Source organism: Heloderma suspectum, chromosome 3, assembly GCF_057233095.1.
Source record: "Heloderma suspectum isolate Gila_16-S chromosome 3, 16-S_ref, whole genome shotgun sequence".
NCBI classification, from domain to species: Eukaryota; Metazoa; Chordata; class Lepidosauria; order Squamata; family Helodermatidae; genus Heloderma; species Heloderma suspectum.
Window position 1 is genome coordinate 94,005,644 of NC_139460.1, and position 15,097 is coordinate 94,020,740.

General features: G+C 45.1%; 1 protein-coding gene across 2 annotated transcripts in view; it reads right to left on the reverse strand.

The window, feature by feature from the left end:
• The window catches only part of KDM6A (lysine demethylase 6A), a 170,591-nt gene that overhangs the window by 25,774 nt on the left and 129,720 nt on the right, over positions 1-15,097 (reverse strand). For both annotated transcript variants that reach the window (XM_084843887.1, XM_084843886.1), the window contains 2 exons: positions 11,351-11,415; positions 6,997-7,071 (listed from right to left, as the gene is read on the reverse strand). In XM_084843887.1, coding sequence (XP_084700013.1) covers positions 6,997-7,071; positions 11,351-11,415 — 140 coding nt within the window. The remainder of the gene's footprint in view (positions 1-6,996; positions 7,072-11,350; positions 11,416-15,097) is intronic.

Genomic DNA, 15,097 nt, shown 5'->3' on the forward strand with positions numbered 1-15,097 from the left:
ACTGGCTCGGCATGCAGATGTAATAGCCACCAAAAACACCACTTTCCAAGAAAGGAGGCAGAGGTCCATAGTTGCCAGTGGTATAAAGGGCTTGGAGGAAAGTGCTTTAAGCACTACAGAAAGACTCCAGCTGGGTACCATAGCACGAATGGGTGGTGCCAGATTCCTGATCCCCTTCAGGAATCTCTTCACTGTCAGGTGCGAGAAGACAGAAAAACCTTCAACAGGGGGGTGAAAAGCAGAAACAGCAGACAGATAAAATCTTAAAGATGACAGTTTGAGTCCTTTCTCAAAAAGGGATAACAGAAACTGAAGAATTTGGTGCAGGGAGCACCTAAGCAGGTGGAAGCGGCGATCCTGAGCAAAGGAGGAAAAGACAGGTCACTTCCTTGCATAGGAACTGTGTGTAGAAGGCTTTGTAGCGGCATCGAGAATTCTCTGTACCGACGCCGGGACTTGTTCAGTCTCAGTCACCCAATCTTCCAAGCTGTCAAACAGAGTGTTGGTAAGTCTGGATGCCGGATTGGGCTGTTCTCCCTGGTGAGAAGGGACGGATGTGACAGGAGACGATGGTATCGAGCTTGCACTATCCTGAGCAGCAGAGTGAACCCAGGCTGGCAAGACGACCACGGGGTTATGAGTATGCACTTGGTCCTGTCTGTCCTGATCTTAGTGAGAACTTCCGTAATTAGAGGGAACGGAGGGAATAGAACAACACCTCCAACCAATGGAGGACGAAGGCATCTCCCAACGAACCTGTGCTGTGGCCCACCCGACCGCAGAAAGCTTGGCAAACCACATTGTACCGCGTGGCAAAGAGGTCCACCCCCATCACTGAAAAAGTGTCCCTAGAACCAATCTGTCTAACTCCCATTTGTGGGAGCTCAACTTGGCCTGACTGAGTTGGTCAGCCAAAACACTGTCCAATCTGGCAGCATGGATCATGACCAGTCTGACCAGATGAGGTGAAAACCATCAAAAGATATCAAGCATTAAGGTGAGGAGAAGAAGCAATCTTGTTTTCCCTTTCTTGTTCAGGTATGCAACAACTGCCGTGTTGTCTGAGGTGACCTGGATCAGTCTGCCCACTAGGTCCAGCTTGAATACCTGAAGGGCCTTTTTCACCGCCCTGCACTCTAGGAGGTTGATATGTTGTATCACCTCTGTGGCCGACCACTGTCCATCAACCGTGAGGCCTGAGCAATGAGCTCCCCATCCCGAAAACAAAGTATCCATAGTCACTACTCGGATGGCGAGGGTTGAAGGAAAGGCATGCCTTCTGATAGGCTGGCTGGCATTTTCCACCACTGCAAAGATTCCCTGATGTCCTATGGGAACCACAACTTGGTCCAACAGCGGTCCTGTTTGGTATTGAAGTTGTGTATGAGCCAGTTCTGCAGGGGTCTCATATTCAACAAAGCGTAGTGGACCACAGATATTGCTGTAGCCATAAGGCCTAATAGACGTTGGGTCTTGAGTGCTGAAATGGACTTGCAGGAGTTGAGTTCTGCTACCAGTGACATCAGCCCCTCCATTCGGTTCCAAGGGAGAAACGCTCTGCCCGCGTGGAAGCCCAGCAGCACCCCAATGAACTGTAGGTGCTGTGTATGCTGCTGATGAGATTTCTCAAGACTGAGGCAAAGTCTCAGTCTCTGAAGGAGATTGCAGGTCACCTCTACTGACCAAAGAAGATGGTTCCATGTGGACGCCACCACCACCCAGTTGTTAATATATGGGTAGACCTCGATACCTTGCATCCGAAGATGGGAACAGACTACTGCCATGCACTTGGTGAATACTCCTGGCGCAGTGGTGAAGCCGAAGGGTAGCGCCCAGAACTGGTAGGCATTGGAACTAATTGCAAATTAGGGGTAACTTTGGTGTGATTCTTCTATGGCGATGTGAAAATTTGTGTCCTTGAGGTCAACAGAGGTCAATCAATCTCCTTGAGTGAGGATAGCAGCCAGAGAGATCACATGGAACTTCCCGGGTGAAATGTATGTGTTTAGGTCTCAAAGGTCCAGGATTGGCCGGAGCCCTTCGTCCTTCTTCAGTACCATGGAGTACTTGGAGTAGAACCTGTCACGGAGATGTGAACGCAGAATGGGCACGATGGCTCCCTTCCTGAGAAGTGTGTTGACCTCTTGGTGGAGAACAGGCAATGGAGCCATGACTCTCAAGATACCGAGCGGAGGGAGGGTATCAAACTCAATCTTGTAACCTCTGTATGATGGAAAGAACCCAAGAGACCGAGGTGATGTTGTGCAATGCCAGATGATAAGAGGAGAGAAGAGTTCCGAAGACAGGAAAGCAGGTAGAGGGATGAAGAAGGAGGGGGTTCAAGTCAAAGGCACTGCTTACTTCTGTTGTCAGGTTTGTGGCGATAACTACGGAACTTCAAAGTTGAAAAAGATTTTCCTAACACCACTGGCTGAGAACTCTACTGCTGTAATGCGGCCAGTTGTTGGGGCTGGTATCTGGTGGTAGAGCACTGGAACCAGTGTCGTTGTAGAGGTGGCTACTGGGGCATGAACCTCATGCGATGCAGCATGGTACAGGCCTTCTGTGCTGAGTCTAATGTGTTGTCAGTCTTAGCATTAAACAGGGCCTGACCACTGAAGGATCAATCCTCGATGCAGGCTCTGATTTCCTGGGGAAGGCCAGCTGACCTCAACCAGGCATGATAATGCGATGGAACTGATGAGGACTTCTGAGTTGCAATTGACTTGATGGCAAGACATGTTTATTCGTTGTCTCGATAACTTCATTGCCTCAGCTTGGAAAAGGCCGCCTAGTTCCTTCTTATCATCTGGTAGATGTTGAAAGAGGTGGCCAGCTTTATCCTACAACAGGAGCTGATACCCTGACATCACTGCCTGGTAATTCAAGATTTTTAGGCCCATCGCTGTGGAAGAATATAGTTTCCTTCTGCGTAGGTCAAGATGTCTGCCTTTATCAGCTGGAGAAGACTGTGCTCTCCAAGACTTTCCCTGTGCAGCCTCTGCCACCATCAAGTTTGGAGCAGGGTGCTTGAATAGGTATTCTGCATTGGTTTCTTGCAAACGATACATTCCCTCCAAGTGCTTCAACATTGGTGGCACAGTAGATATGGATTTCCAGGACTGTTTTATACTCTTTGAGGGCAGGAAGGAGGGGTACGGTGACAGGTCAAGACAGTTCAGCATTTACCATATAAAAAACTGGATCTTGTACTGTGGAAGTTACTGGTTGGGTTTCCAAACTGAAAGATTGAGCCATTTTCATCATCTGATTAGAAAACTGGCCAGGGTCCTCTGAAGGTGAGATGGCATCATTTGATGCAACAAACAGCATCAGGTGAGGAAATGGGCATTGGGCAGGAGGACTGAGACGTGGTGTCAGACTGATAGCCTTCCATACTGCAAAAATGGTGATTCTCCCTGCAATGCTTGTGGCAGAGCTTGGTTTGTTGCCTTCCTTGCAGGGAAGTGAAGACTTGTCACTGGTGTTAACCTGTAACTGTGGCTGTAGCATGGCTGGTGGTTGCAGCAATGGCTGTAATGTAGCCGGTGGTTGTATTGGTGGCTGTAGCGCAGCCAGTGGTTGATTGTGAAGCAAAGGTGGTACCTGGATTGCCTGCTGTGGTTGTGGAATGGGATTAGGAACTGAAGGAGGCACTCGAAAGGTATCCTCTCAATCTGGGGGTCTTGACAAAGTAGCCTATGGATGCGATGGTAGCGATTCCCACCCCAATATGAAAGGTCAGGATGCCGAGGGTACAGATCTTATGAATCATACCGATCTCATCCCAATCATGAGGTCTTTTGTATCAAAAATCCCATGTTGGATGTATCTTCCAATCAGAGAAAGGTGATCTGGACTGATCTCTATCCTGGCTCTGCTCATAAAGACTAGGGGGATGATCTCTGTTGAAGGAGGTGATCGAGTATAATGAATCCAGTGGCACTGGGTTCACCGTTGGATTAAGTGACAATAACATTGGTAGATTGGGAGACGCGGTCATCGGTACAGGCAACCGCGTTTGGTCCTGAGGCATTGGTGGAACAATAGGAGATGCAGCCGGTACTGGAGGTTGCTGCCGATCCTGAGCCAGAATTGGGAGGAGCGGTTGGAAGCAAAGAATACACTTGATCCTGAGTTGGAGTGCTGGGAGATGCAGCCATTACTGGAAGTCACTGTTCATCCTGAGATGCCAGAGCAGGATTGGGGAGAACGGTGGGAACTGAAGAACATGCTCGATCCTCAGTAAAGTCTTCCAACTTTTTAGAAGTCTTTTTCTTCTTTTTAGATTCTGAAGACAGACTAGCCTGTTTTGAAGCTTTAGCCTTTTTGGTTATCTTCTTAGCCAGTGAGAATGTCAAAGATCGGCCCAGAGGAGGAGGATCTTTTGTATTCGGGGTAGTACGATGTTGAGGGTAAAATAGCCCCAACACTAGGGCAGGCTCCTGCTCAGCGGGTGAGCGGTCTGGGGGCATGGTTGGCTTCTCCACCATACCCTTTGGCTCCGCAACTGCTTCCAATGCTTGTTTCCAAAGAGCAGTTTTCAACGGGTCAGAATGATTTTGCCTTGCCTGCTTCGAAAAGGCTTGGCAATGAGGACAGGCCTCAACAACGGGTCCTTCTCCAAGGCAAAAAAGGCAAAGAGAATTCCCGTCAGAAGGCGGTAATTTAGCTCCACAAGGGACACACTTTCTAAATGGTGCCTTGAGGGTGATTGCAAGATTGCGAAAAACAAATAGAGATAAAAACAATGCAAAGATTAAAGAGATAAATATTTTGATAGGTAAGAAGACAGAATAAAGCCGCAGCTCTGAAATGCTTTCAGACTGAACTGAATGGAAGAGAAGTTCCCTCATGAGGCTACCACAATGGTGGTCGATTACGTGGGAACCCAGTAGGGACATACGCACTGGGACGGTGGGGGAAGGGTTCCCACCAAAACCCCTCAGCAATAGTTTACTGAATCGAGGCTCCGAACAGGAGCAGAGCCCATGTGTGTAATGTACAGAGCCCATGAAGAACTTCCTGTTTACCATATCAACCATGAAGCCATTCTGTAGATGTGGGATGTAAGATCTATTGCTTCATACTAGATAGGGTACATGTAGCCTACTTAAGACCATCTAAGTTCTTTTTCATGGACCAACACCAACTGCCAGCCACAATAGGCCCCAAAGAACAGAAGACTGATTACGATGATAGCTGTCAGGTTATGAGGCTAATGAACGTAGCTCATTACTTGGCATTCTCTGAGGCATTGCTCCCTAAATGCCCTTGGAGAGTTTCTTGATGGCATGGTTAGTGCTCCTGTTGTAGTCCTACTCACTCTGTGAGATACTGAGAAAACTTGGGAAGACATGATCGCTCCTATGCGCCCTGTTCTGCAATGTAGAGGCTGCTCAGCCCCTTGGTTTTCCAGGTAGCTAGGGACGATGAAGCAGCAGGGAGACTGCTAGAATGAACATAGCAGAAGACTCAATGTGAATCCAGCTGAACAGAGGTGCAAGCTCATTATCAAGCCTACACTGTAGGGGTGGGTGATAGTGGCCAAGAAGCAATGATCTGATGCCACCACTAAATCCACAGGGTGCTAATGAGCAGAGCTTTTTCAGGTAGTTCAGGACCTATTGCACTTTGGTCCACACAATAATGCAAAGAAACCCTTGGAGGCCTGCTGCAATATCTTTGTTAAGCACTTCCAGAATAAAATTGCCTTGAGCTGGATACCATGAGTTCTGCAGTTCAGTGAAAGGCTGGGTCCAAATCACCTTCTAGTCTTGCTTTGTAGGATGAATCATGCAGCAGAATTCTATGATGTCTACTTAGAAGTAAGTCCCATGAAGTTCAGTGGGACTTAAGTGTGTATAGGATTAAGGTCTCTGTTATCGATGATGCAAACAAAGGGCTTGCAGGAGTGTTGCCTTCTGCTTGAGTATCTGCTTGACACTTGCTGTGTTCTTATTACATAATTACAACTCACCAGGCAAACGTCTCAGGAAAATACTAGTTGGACTGTACATAAGTCCTGATAATTGATGTAACCTCTGCTGTCCGGTTCAATGAAGCAGTTCACTCCCCACAATGCCAGGCATCCACTGTGATAATCAGATCTTATAGGTAGAGTAGAAGCCATAAGGGTGGAAAGAATGTACTCTGAGCAGACAAAGGAAGCTAAGCAAATCTTCTCAGCTGCCAGGCAGCTAACCAAAGCAGTCCTAGATCCAGGTGTAAGTGTGAGAGTGATTTAGGGAGTTTCCATTTTCCAGTGCTGGAAAACCTAGACCTCCTTGGGCAACCAAGGAGTACCAAGGCCTCCTTGGGAAACACAAGAATCACCTTTGCACATTTTTCCTTGAAGCTTGTTGTTTTACTTACTGCTTCCAAAGTTCCAAGGAAGAGGACTTCCCACAGCTCATGTCTAGACAAGGAATGTTTTCTGATCAATTTACAGAAAGGGTCTCCTGTACCAAACCAGATAAAATTAAAAACCTTTCCCAATAACTTGCTAAACATATATTAAAAGAGAATGGTATTTCATGTTATCAGTACTCAGAATGAAAAAAAGTTATTTTAACCTGAGCATGACTGGTTAACAAAGCAAGGCTGAAGGAATTTCCCCTGAAAATAAGGTGGAAGGGTCAGATCTCCTTTGTCCTGGACTACATGGCTGAACATGCAAAGTATTCAACATCTTCCCATACCTAGGTTTACCTAGTTTGGTACAGATGATCCATACCTGTAGCAAAATTAATCAGAACTAGCATACAGGATGCTGGACTATGGAGCTTTGGTCTAATCCAGCATGGCATTAATGTTCTTAACTAGCGTACTTGAACACCTGGCATTATTAAAATCACATCCAATCTTACTGACTAAGGTCATGTAGCCTGGTAAAATCAGATGTAGCAATTTGATCCAAGAAAAATATTCAAATTTTGGTCTGGTGAAAGACATTTTAGTCTCTTACAGCAACTGTACATATGTAGCTTTACTTACTTTTTATCATCTGAAAGATCAATGTTGGTCCCAAATTTGATAGTTTTAAAAGGTCCTTTTCTCCTCCTTCCAGAACTGTAAAATAAAGGATACAAATAAGAGATGGCTAGTAACATCTTTTCAATACGGTTTATTATAGCTATACATTTTAAAAAACAAACTTAGGGCACAATCCGATTGGGATAGGCAGCCACCTCTGAACTCGGTGACCGCCTATCCAATGCAGGGCAGGAGCAGCAAGGAGGGGATCTTCCCCTCGATGCTTCAGCCACCTTGCATTTGCAGCGAGCCGATTTCGGCTGTCTAGCCACAGGAAGTTGGGGGGGGGGAGGGGGAATGCAGCATAGGAAGTCTCTGTTGGAAAGGCAATTACGCCCTTCCAGCCCCGCCCTCAGGAATGCCCCATTTTTGCTGCTCCATGCTGCTCTTATGAGCACGGAGCATGGGGCCAATCTGTATTGCCTACGAGGTAGCGTGGGAGGGGGTGGAGGTTGGTTCTCAGGGAACTGACCTATCCTTTGGCCATCTAGCCACTGACTAGCGGCTATAGGATTGCGCCCTTAATGTGTTAAAAAAACAAACTTAGTATTATTTATTTATTTACTTCGGTGGGAGGGCAACTTCAGGAGGTCCGGTGGCCATTTTTGCCCCAGGAACCCCCAGGGGTCCCACTTCAGAAGGCAGGGAAACTACTCCGCAGTGTTACAATGGTTAAATTTGGCTAGTTTAGCCTTTTGTGTGCTCTGCATGCCATTTTGATTTGATTATTTTTTTATTTTGGGAGAAGGCACTGGGGCCGCAGTGTGGCAGGGAGGTGAGGACTGATGGCTGCCAACGATTTACACTGCTATACTTTGCAATGTAAATTGCTATACACTTTGAAGATAAAAGTCGCTCGGATTCGTCATGAATTGGACACCACAATTAATGCAGTTCTATTGGTAGAGGCGTTCGGAGCAACCGTGTGGTCCAGTTTTATTGGATGAGTTTCAGTTATTGAGGCCTGAGGATGTGGACAAGGTGCTTGGCCAAGTCCGATCGACCACTTGTGTGCTTGACCCTTGCCCTTCATGGCTTATTACATCAAACAAGGAGGGGATGTCTGGCTGGGTCCAGGAGGTTGTAAATTCCTCCTTGAGAGCAGGAGTGGTGCCTGCCACTTTAAAAGAGGCAGGAATCAGGCCACTCCTGAAAAAGCCTAACCTGGACCCAGAGGACTTTAACAATTATAGGCCGGTGGCCAACATCCCCTTCCTGGGCAAGGTGCTTGAGCAGGTGGTTGCAGGACAGCTCCAGGCACTCTTGAATGAAACGGATTATCTAGATCCATTTCCATCGGGCTTCGGATCTGGTTTTGGAACGGAAACTCCCTTGGTCACCCTGTGGGATGACTTCTGCCGGGAGAGAGACAGGAGGAGTGCAACCCTGTTGATTCTCCTGGACCTCTCAGCGGCTTTTGATACCATCGACCATGGTATCTTTCTGGATAGGTTGTCTGGGTTGGGAGTTGGAGGCACTGCACTGCAGTGGTTCTGCTCCTACTTGGATGGCCGATTCCAGAAGATGGTGCTGGGGGATTATTGCTCTGTGCCATGGCAATTATGCCATGGGGTTCCATAGGGCCGTATTTTATCCCCCATGCTGTTTAACATCTACATGAAACCGCTGGGGGAGGTTATCCGGAGGGGTGGGCTGAGGTGCCACCAATATGCGGATGACATCCAGCTCTACCTCTCTTTCTCATCAAACCCAGTGAGGCAGTGGCTGTTCTGAATCAGTGCCTGGGCACGGTAATGGACTGGATGAGGGCCAATAAACTGAAACTCAATCCAGACAAGATGGAGGTGCTGTTAGTGGGTGGTTCGTCTGCCTGGCTAGGTGATAGTCAACCTGTTCTGGAGGGGGTTGCACTCCCCCTAAAGGATGAGGTTCGTAGTTTGGGAGTGCTCTTGGACCCAGAACTGTCACTTGAGGCACAGGTGAACTCAGTGTCACGGAGCACTTTTCATCAGCTTAGGCTGATATACCAACTACACCCTTATCTGGACAGAGATAGCTCAGCTACAGTTATCCACGCTCTGATAACTTTTTGTCTGGATTACTGCAATGCGTTATACGTGGGGATACCTTTGAAAACGGTCCGGAAACTTCAGCTAGTCCAAAATAGGGCAGCAAGATTGTTAACAGGGACTGGCCAGCGAGCTCATATTACACCGGTACTTTTCCAGCTGCACTGGCTGCCAGTCCATTTCTGGGCCCGATTCAAAGTGCTAGTATTAACATTCAAAGCCCTTAACGGCTTGGGGCCAGGTTATCTGAAGGATCACCTCCTCCCATATGTGCCTGCCTGGACCTTAAGATCATCCTCAGCGGTCCTTCTTTGTGAGCCCCGGCCAAAGGGCTACTAGGAAGAGGGCCTTTTCTGCTGTGGCACCCTCGCTGTGGAATGAGCTCTGTATTGAGGTTGGCCAGGCACCTACATTGTAATACTTCCAGGGCCAGGTGAAGAACTTTTTATTCTCCCAGGTATTTTAGTATTTTAGCTTTCTAGTCTTTTAGCTTTGCTGTTTTAAATCTGTATTTTAAATCACTGCATTACTGCTAGGTTTTATTCTGGTTTTATTCTGGTTGCATTGTTATATTGTGGTTTTAATGCTTTTATATTTTTGTATTGTTTTACTGTGTACTTTTTGGTTTTAATTTTTGTGAACCACCCAGAGACCTTCAGCTATTGGGTGGTATAGAAATTAAACAAACAAACAAACAAACAAACACTGCTCAATAGCCAAAACTCTCTGGTGGTTCATAAAACCTGTTTATATTGTCAACCTACAAATAATGCCAGCTCAGACATCAAGAGAAGTTACAGAGAGCTTTGAATAGCTTGTTAGGCCACTTAACGTAGTCAGGGAGAAACCAATGAGGCACCAAATTAAAGTACGGGTTATGCAGATTTGCAGAAAAAAATGACTAATGAAAAAACAGGAGGTAGTCATTTTTTAATGTCTCTCTACCTACTGGTAGCAAGAACTCTGGATTCTGTTTATTGAAATAAGCACACACCCAGAGCAATACTGGCTCAGCAGCTGAGGTACAGGAACACTAGCAGTACTGCTTTGGAAAACTATTTTGCTGGCAGATTAATTTTTAAGGCAGAAAATGGCTCTTTCTGTCCCTAACAAGTTTTGCCAGGAAACCCTCTTCATCAGTTAAGGTTTCAAGTGCAAAGACACTTTGATCTTCAGAGACACTGCCTGACCAAGCTGTTCATATTAAGACTTGTTCCACTGTTTCTCCTCTCAACGAGGCCGTCTTCATTCATGCTCCCAGCATCATGGAAGCTATTTCTATATGGACTCATCCCACGCTGCAGAGGTGCATGTAAAGAGGAGTATGATCTGCATTTTTAAGCTAACCAACCTAATTCTCATTTCCCGGACTAATATGTGGATTGGAACACAATTATCGTTCAGACTGCAAACTTCTCCAAATTTTGCAATGCAGTCTTCAGCTCAACAATTGTGTACAAAAATGTGTATATCAGAGAAAATTCTGAACAAACTGTGTACATTAGGGAAAGTGGTGTGCAAAAATGCTTACACTGGGGAAAGTCCCATACAAAGTGTTTATGCTAGGGAAAATTGTGTACAACAGTAAATGCAAATTTTCATGCTTTTTAAAAGTTCTCATAATGATGAAGAAATTAGATGGTACGGACTTATGGTTGAATACATGAGAAACTGACACAGACTGTAAATAGACTGATCAGTAGACTGATCTGTCCATCCCTAGGTGCATGTTAGTGGGGTTGATCACATAGCTCTTATCCCACATGCAATGCCTGCTCTCCTCACCAAATATGTAGGGAAACCACACAGACTCAACTCCGCCCATACCTGCGGTATGGAATGCATCAAGAATCATAGAATCATAGAATAGTAGGGTTGGAAGGGGCCTACAAGGCCATCGAGTCCAACCCCCTACTCAATGCAGGAATCCAAGTCAGAGCATCCCTGACAAATGGCTGTCCAGCCTCGTCTTGAAGGCCTCCAGTGTGGGAGAGCCCACCACCTCCCCAGGTAATTGGTTCCATTCCAAAGAAGAAGAAGCACCCATGCTGCTGCTGCGAGAGTGTGTGGAGGGGGCTTGATTGTGGTGGGAAAGGGAAACCACATCAATCACCATACTTCCATAATAGAAACAGAAAGAGAACTGAATTGAAGAACACCTTTAGATGGGGAAGGAAGTGGGGAGCACTAGAAGGGCAGGCAGAAAGGAAAAGATCTAGGACTGCAAAGAGCAAATTTCATGTAAACAAATGTTCACAACCACATACTACATTATATTCACTCACTTATCGGAAGATGTTGATTCACTATCTGAATGGTCCTTATGGTGACTTTTTTTCTCGTTTTCCTCCTGTAAAAGTAAAACGTATTATTTTCAATCATATGCTACAAATATATCGTATATATAAAATGTGAAATGACTATTAATATTTCTAAGATAAAAGTATGCAAATGTCTTATATTGGAAGTGTCACAAGCCATTGCTTCTTCTTCTGATCATAAAAATAACCACTCTGTTCAGGAAAAGTTAGGTTACATAGTATTTTACAAACAATGAGTAGACGCAAGTCAAAAGTTTGGTAATAAAACATTCTCATATGTCATCCTCATCAGATTCCACATTTCCCCCTAAAAGGCGTTTGTGTATTTAATATTCCACAAACACTGTTAAGGAGTCTATCCATATGCATTTTACGGATGATACTGACTATAGGGCACAGGTCTTTGTCCATATGACTTTACTGTTACTACTTGATTTTAATTCCAAAATTAGGCTTGCAGAGGAATCCTACCGGCCCACAGGGGGGAGATTTGTAGGTGGACCTCAGTCGAAACCCTGACAGTCTCATGCTTGCAGGGACTGGAGCAGTATTTCCCTCTCTGTTCAATTCTTAAAAAGAAACTGAATGATTTCCCCCCCATTGTTTGCAATGGGAGGGAAATTATGTGTGCCATTTTCAGGGCTAGCATACGTTTCTTCTGTCAGAAGCACGTTTGGGGACTAGGGGGGCTTTAGATCCCTCCTGATAGGTCCACGACACCCTTTCCCTAATCCGCCACCCCTTTTGCCTGTAGCAACACTGAAGCTTTGAAGTCGGAGAGGCAAGGGCCTCAGAAGTTTCCACAGGGGCTGGGAGGGGCATCTGAGGTCAGACCTCTCCCTCTAATGATGGACCTTTCTCTTCCCACTTAAAAGGGAGAGCTAATCTATCCTCTGAGGGAGCACAGTATTGTAACCGTAGTTAATTAAAATTAATTAGAATCAATTTGTTTTAATCAGTAATTTATGTGAGAACAGAAACAAATGATTGGAAAATAATTTATCATTCTTTTTTTCCTTTTTTTTTTTTTTTTTTACAAAAACGTGACGTGAACAGGTATTTATGTATTTAAAAGATGAGGAAGCCAACTTTGAAAGTAAACACTCCATACTACACTTGAAGTCACAAGGTATAATAAGAGCAATAATAAAAACAATGATAAAATAAAAATTAGCAACCAGAAAGTACCATATACACAATGGCCCCAGTAGAATCTTAACTTAATTATAGGTCAGAGTAAACAAGTGAGTCTTTAGGGCTCCCTGAAGGCCTGTAATGATCGCAAGCAGTGGACATCAATTGTAACAGAGTTCCACAAGTGGGGGCCCACTACCAAGAAGGCCCTATCCCTTCTGCCTGCCAGCCTAACTGTTCTTACAGGAGGGCATAAAAGCAGGGCCTCTGATGCTGATGTCAGAGTGTGGGCAAGCTGGTATGGGTGAAGGCAGTCATTCTAGAAACCTGGATCCAAACAGTTCAGAGCTTTAAAGTCCAATGCCAGCACTTTAAATTGGGCCCAGAAATGCACTGGAAACCAATGCAAGTGGTACAATATAGACATCACATGTTCTGGCTGCTTATCACCTACCAGTACACAAGCAGCTGCATTTTGTACAAGCTGAGGTTTCCAAACCATCTTTAAAGGCTGCTCCATGTAATGCACATCACAGTAATCAAGCCTGGATGCCACTAGAGCATGGGTAACTGATGCAAGGTCTGTCCTCTCCAGATAGGCTGGTACACCAACTGCAATCCTAAGCTGGTAAAAAGCACTCCTGGCCACCACTACCACCGCTTCCCCCCATTAGCACCAAGTCCAGGAGAACTCCCAAACTGCATACGTGGTCCCTCAGGGGGAGTGCAACCCTATCTAGGACCAACAAGGTTGCATTCCCCTATGTAAGTCATCCACCAAGGCTGTTCCCATCTAAAAAGTGGGTCTGAAAACAGATTGGAATGGATCTAAATAATCAGCATCATCCAACACTGCCTGGAGTTGAGGTACCATAATTCTATTCTCCCTTTTTATCCTAAATTTTCACACACTATGAAGTAATCACTATTTCAAATGACTATACATATTTATTACTCCAAGTTGTAATATAAACAGATATAATTGTAATATTAAGTTACATTTTGCTTAGTTCTTCCCTTGAAAAAGTGGGGCTCCAGTTGCGTCCCACCACAAGGTCCTAGTCTCGGCACAATGCTTTGGTCCATTCTCTGATCTTTCTAGCTTACCTTTGGCCCTCAGAATCAGAGAGGCTTAATGTTTCTGGAAGCCCCCACCCTCCAACAGTGTTGGAATGATCTGGGAGAATACATAGCTAGCTCCCTTCTCCAACCAGCTGCAGCTGGTAATCTTCAGTGGATAACCCATTTCCCCCATCACCACTGGCAATCTAGAAAAATCCCATGTGTGTCCCTAATGAGCTCAAGCAAGTACTATGAAGATCTCAGAACGTACCCACCCACCAAACCAGTCCAACTTTCATTTATCTTTCTATTACCACTTTTTGCCTCAATCACAACCCACTAGGTCCTTTCATTCTTCCATTTGCAACTGAGGCTATGATGTGACAGTAGGTATTTCTAATTTAATGTCACAATGCCTTCTATTTTGTATTCCTTCCCCTGCCCTTTATTTTCTAATGCAAGCAGTTATCTAATAATATCCCCACCCCCATAATTTCACACAAATGATTTCCAATTGCATTTAGGATCAAGCAGAAGATGTTTCTTTCTCTTTATCTCAGAGGTGCCTCAGTTATTACTGGGGTTATGAGAGGGTTATCTCATAACCCTCTGTTATTACTGGGTTTATACACCTCTTCAGACCTCTCAAGAGAATTCATGTTCCAAGAGTGTGCTAGCTATTAGTACTTGGAACCAAATACATACATATTGTTGTAATAAATTACCAAACAAGCTGGCAAATTGTTTTAAAGGAAGAGAAGTTTTCAGGATGAGGCATCTTCTTTAATATGGTAAATATTTTAGAGAGGTTCCAAATATCATAGCAACTGCATAAAAGCAAACAGTATGCAGTAGCTAATTTGTAGAAGAATGCAGGGTTTTTTTTCCTGCATCTTAATACTCCAAGTAAAGATCAGCATTTAAAAATATATAAAATAAAAGGATCTCAAGCAAGCATGATTTTTCCACGCTCAGGAAAAATATTTTTGAAGATCTTTATTTGATGTTAATATTTTGTTAAGGTAAGGAACGTTCAGATATTTTTATTATTTATAATGTTAATAGCAGCTTTTTCATCATGCTTTCTAATAATATCTCTGATTTCTATTCCTTTGGAGTTCTTAAATTTGCACATATACTTAGTCAGTACAGCTAAGGGTGCAATCCTATGGCTGCTAGATGGTGCCTAGATGGCCATAGGATTTTTCGGTTCCCAGAAACTGTGTTCCCCACCCCCTTGTAGGTGGTACGGTTTGTTCCCAGCTCCACGCTCGTAAATACAGCGCAGAGCAGGGGAAAAGGGTGTGTTCCTGAGGGCGTGGAGGGGAGCGTGGAAGTACTGTCACAACGCTTCCTATGTGCTGTCGCCCCACCCTCCACCCGGACAGACGAAATTGGCCATCTAGCCACAAATGCAGGGCACTGGAGCGTGGAGGAGAGGATCCCCTCTGTGCTCTGCCTCTCCTGCGTTGGATAGTACTCCGCCTCTGAGTTTGGGGGTGGCCAACTATCTCC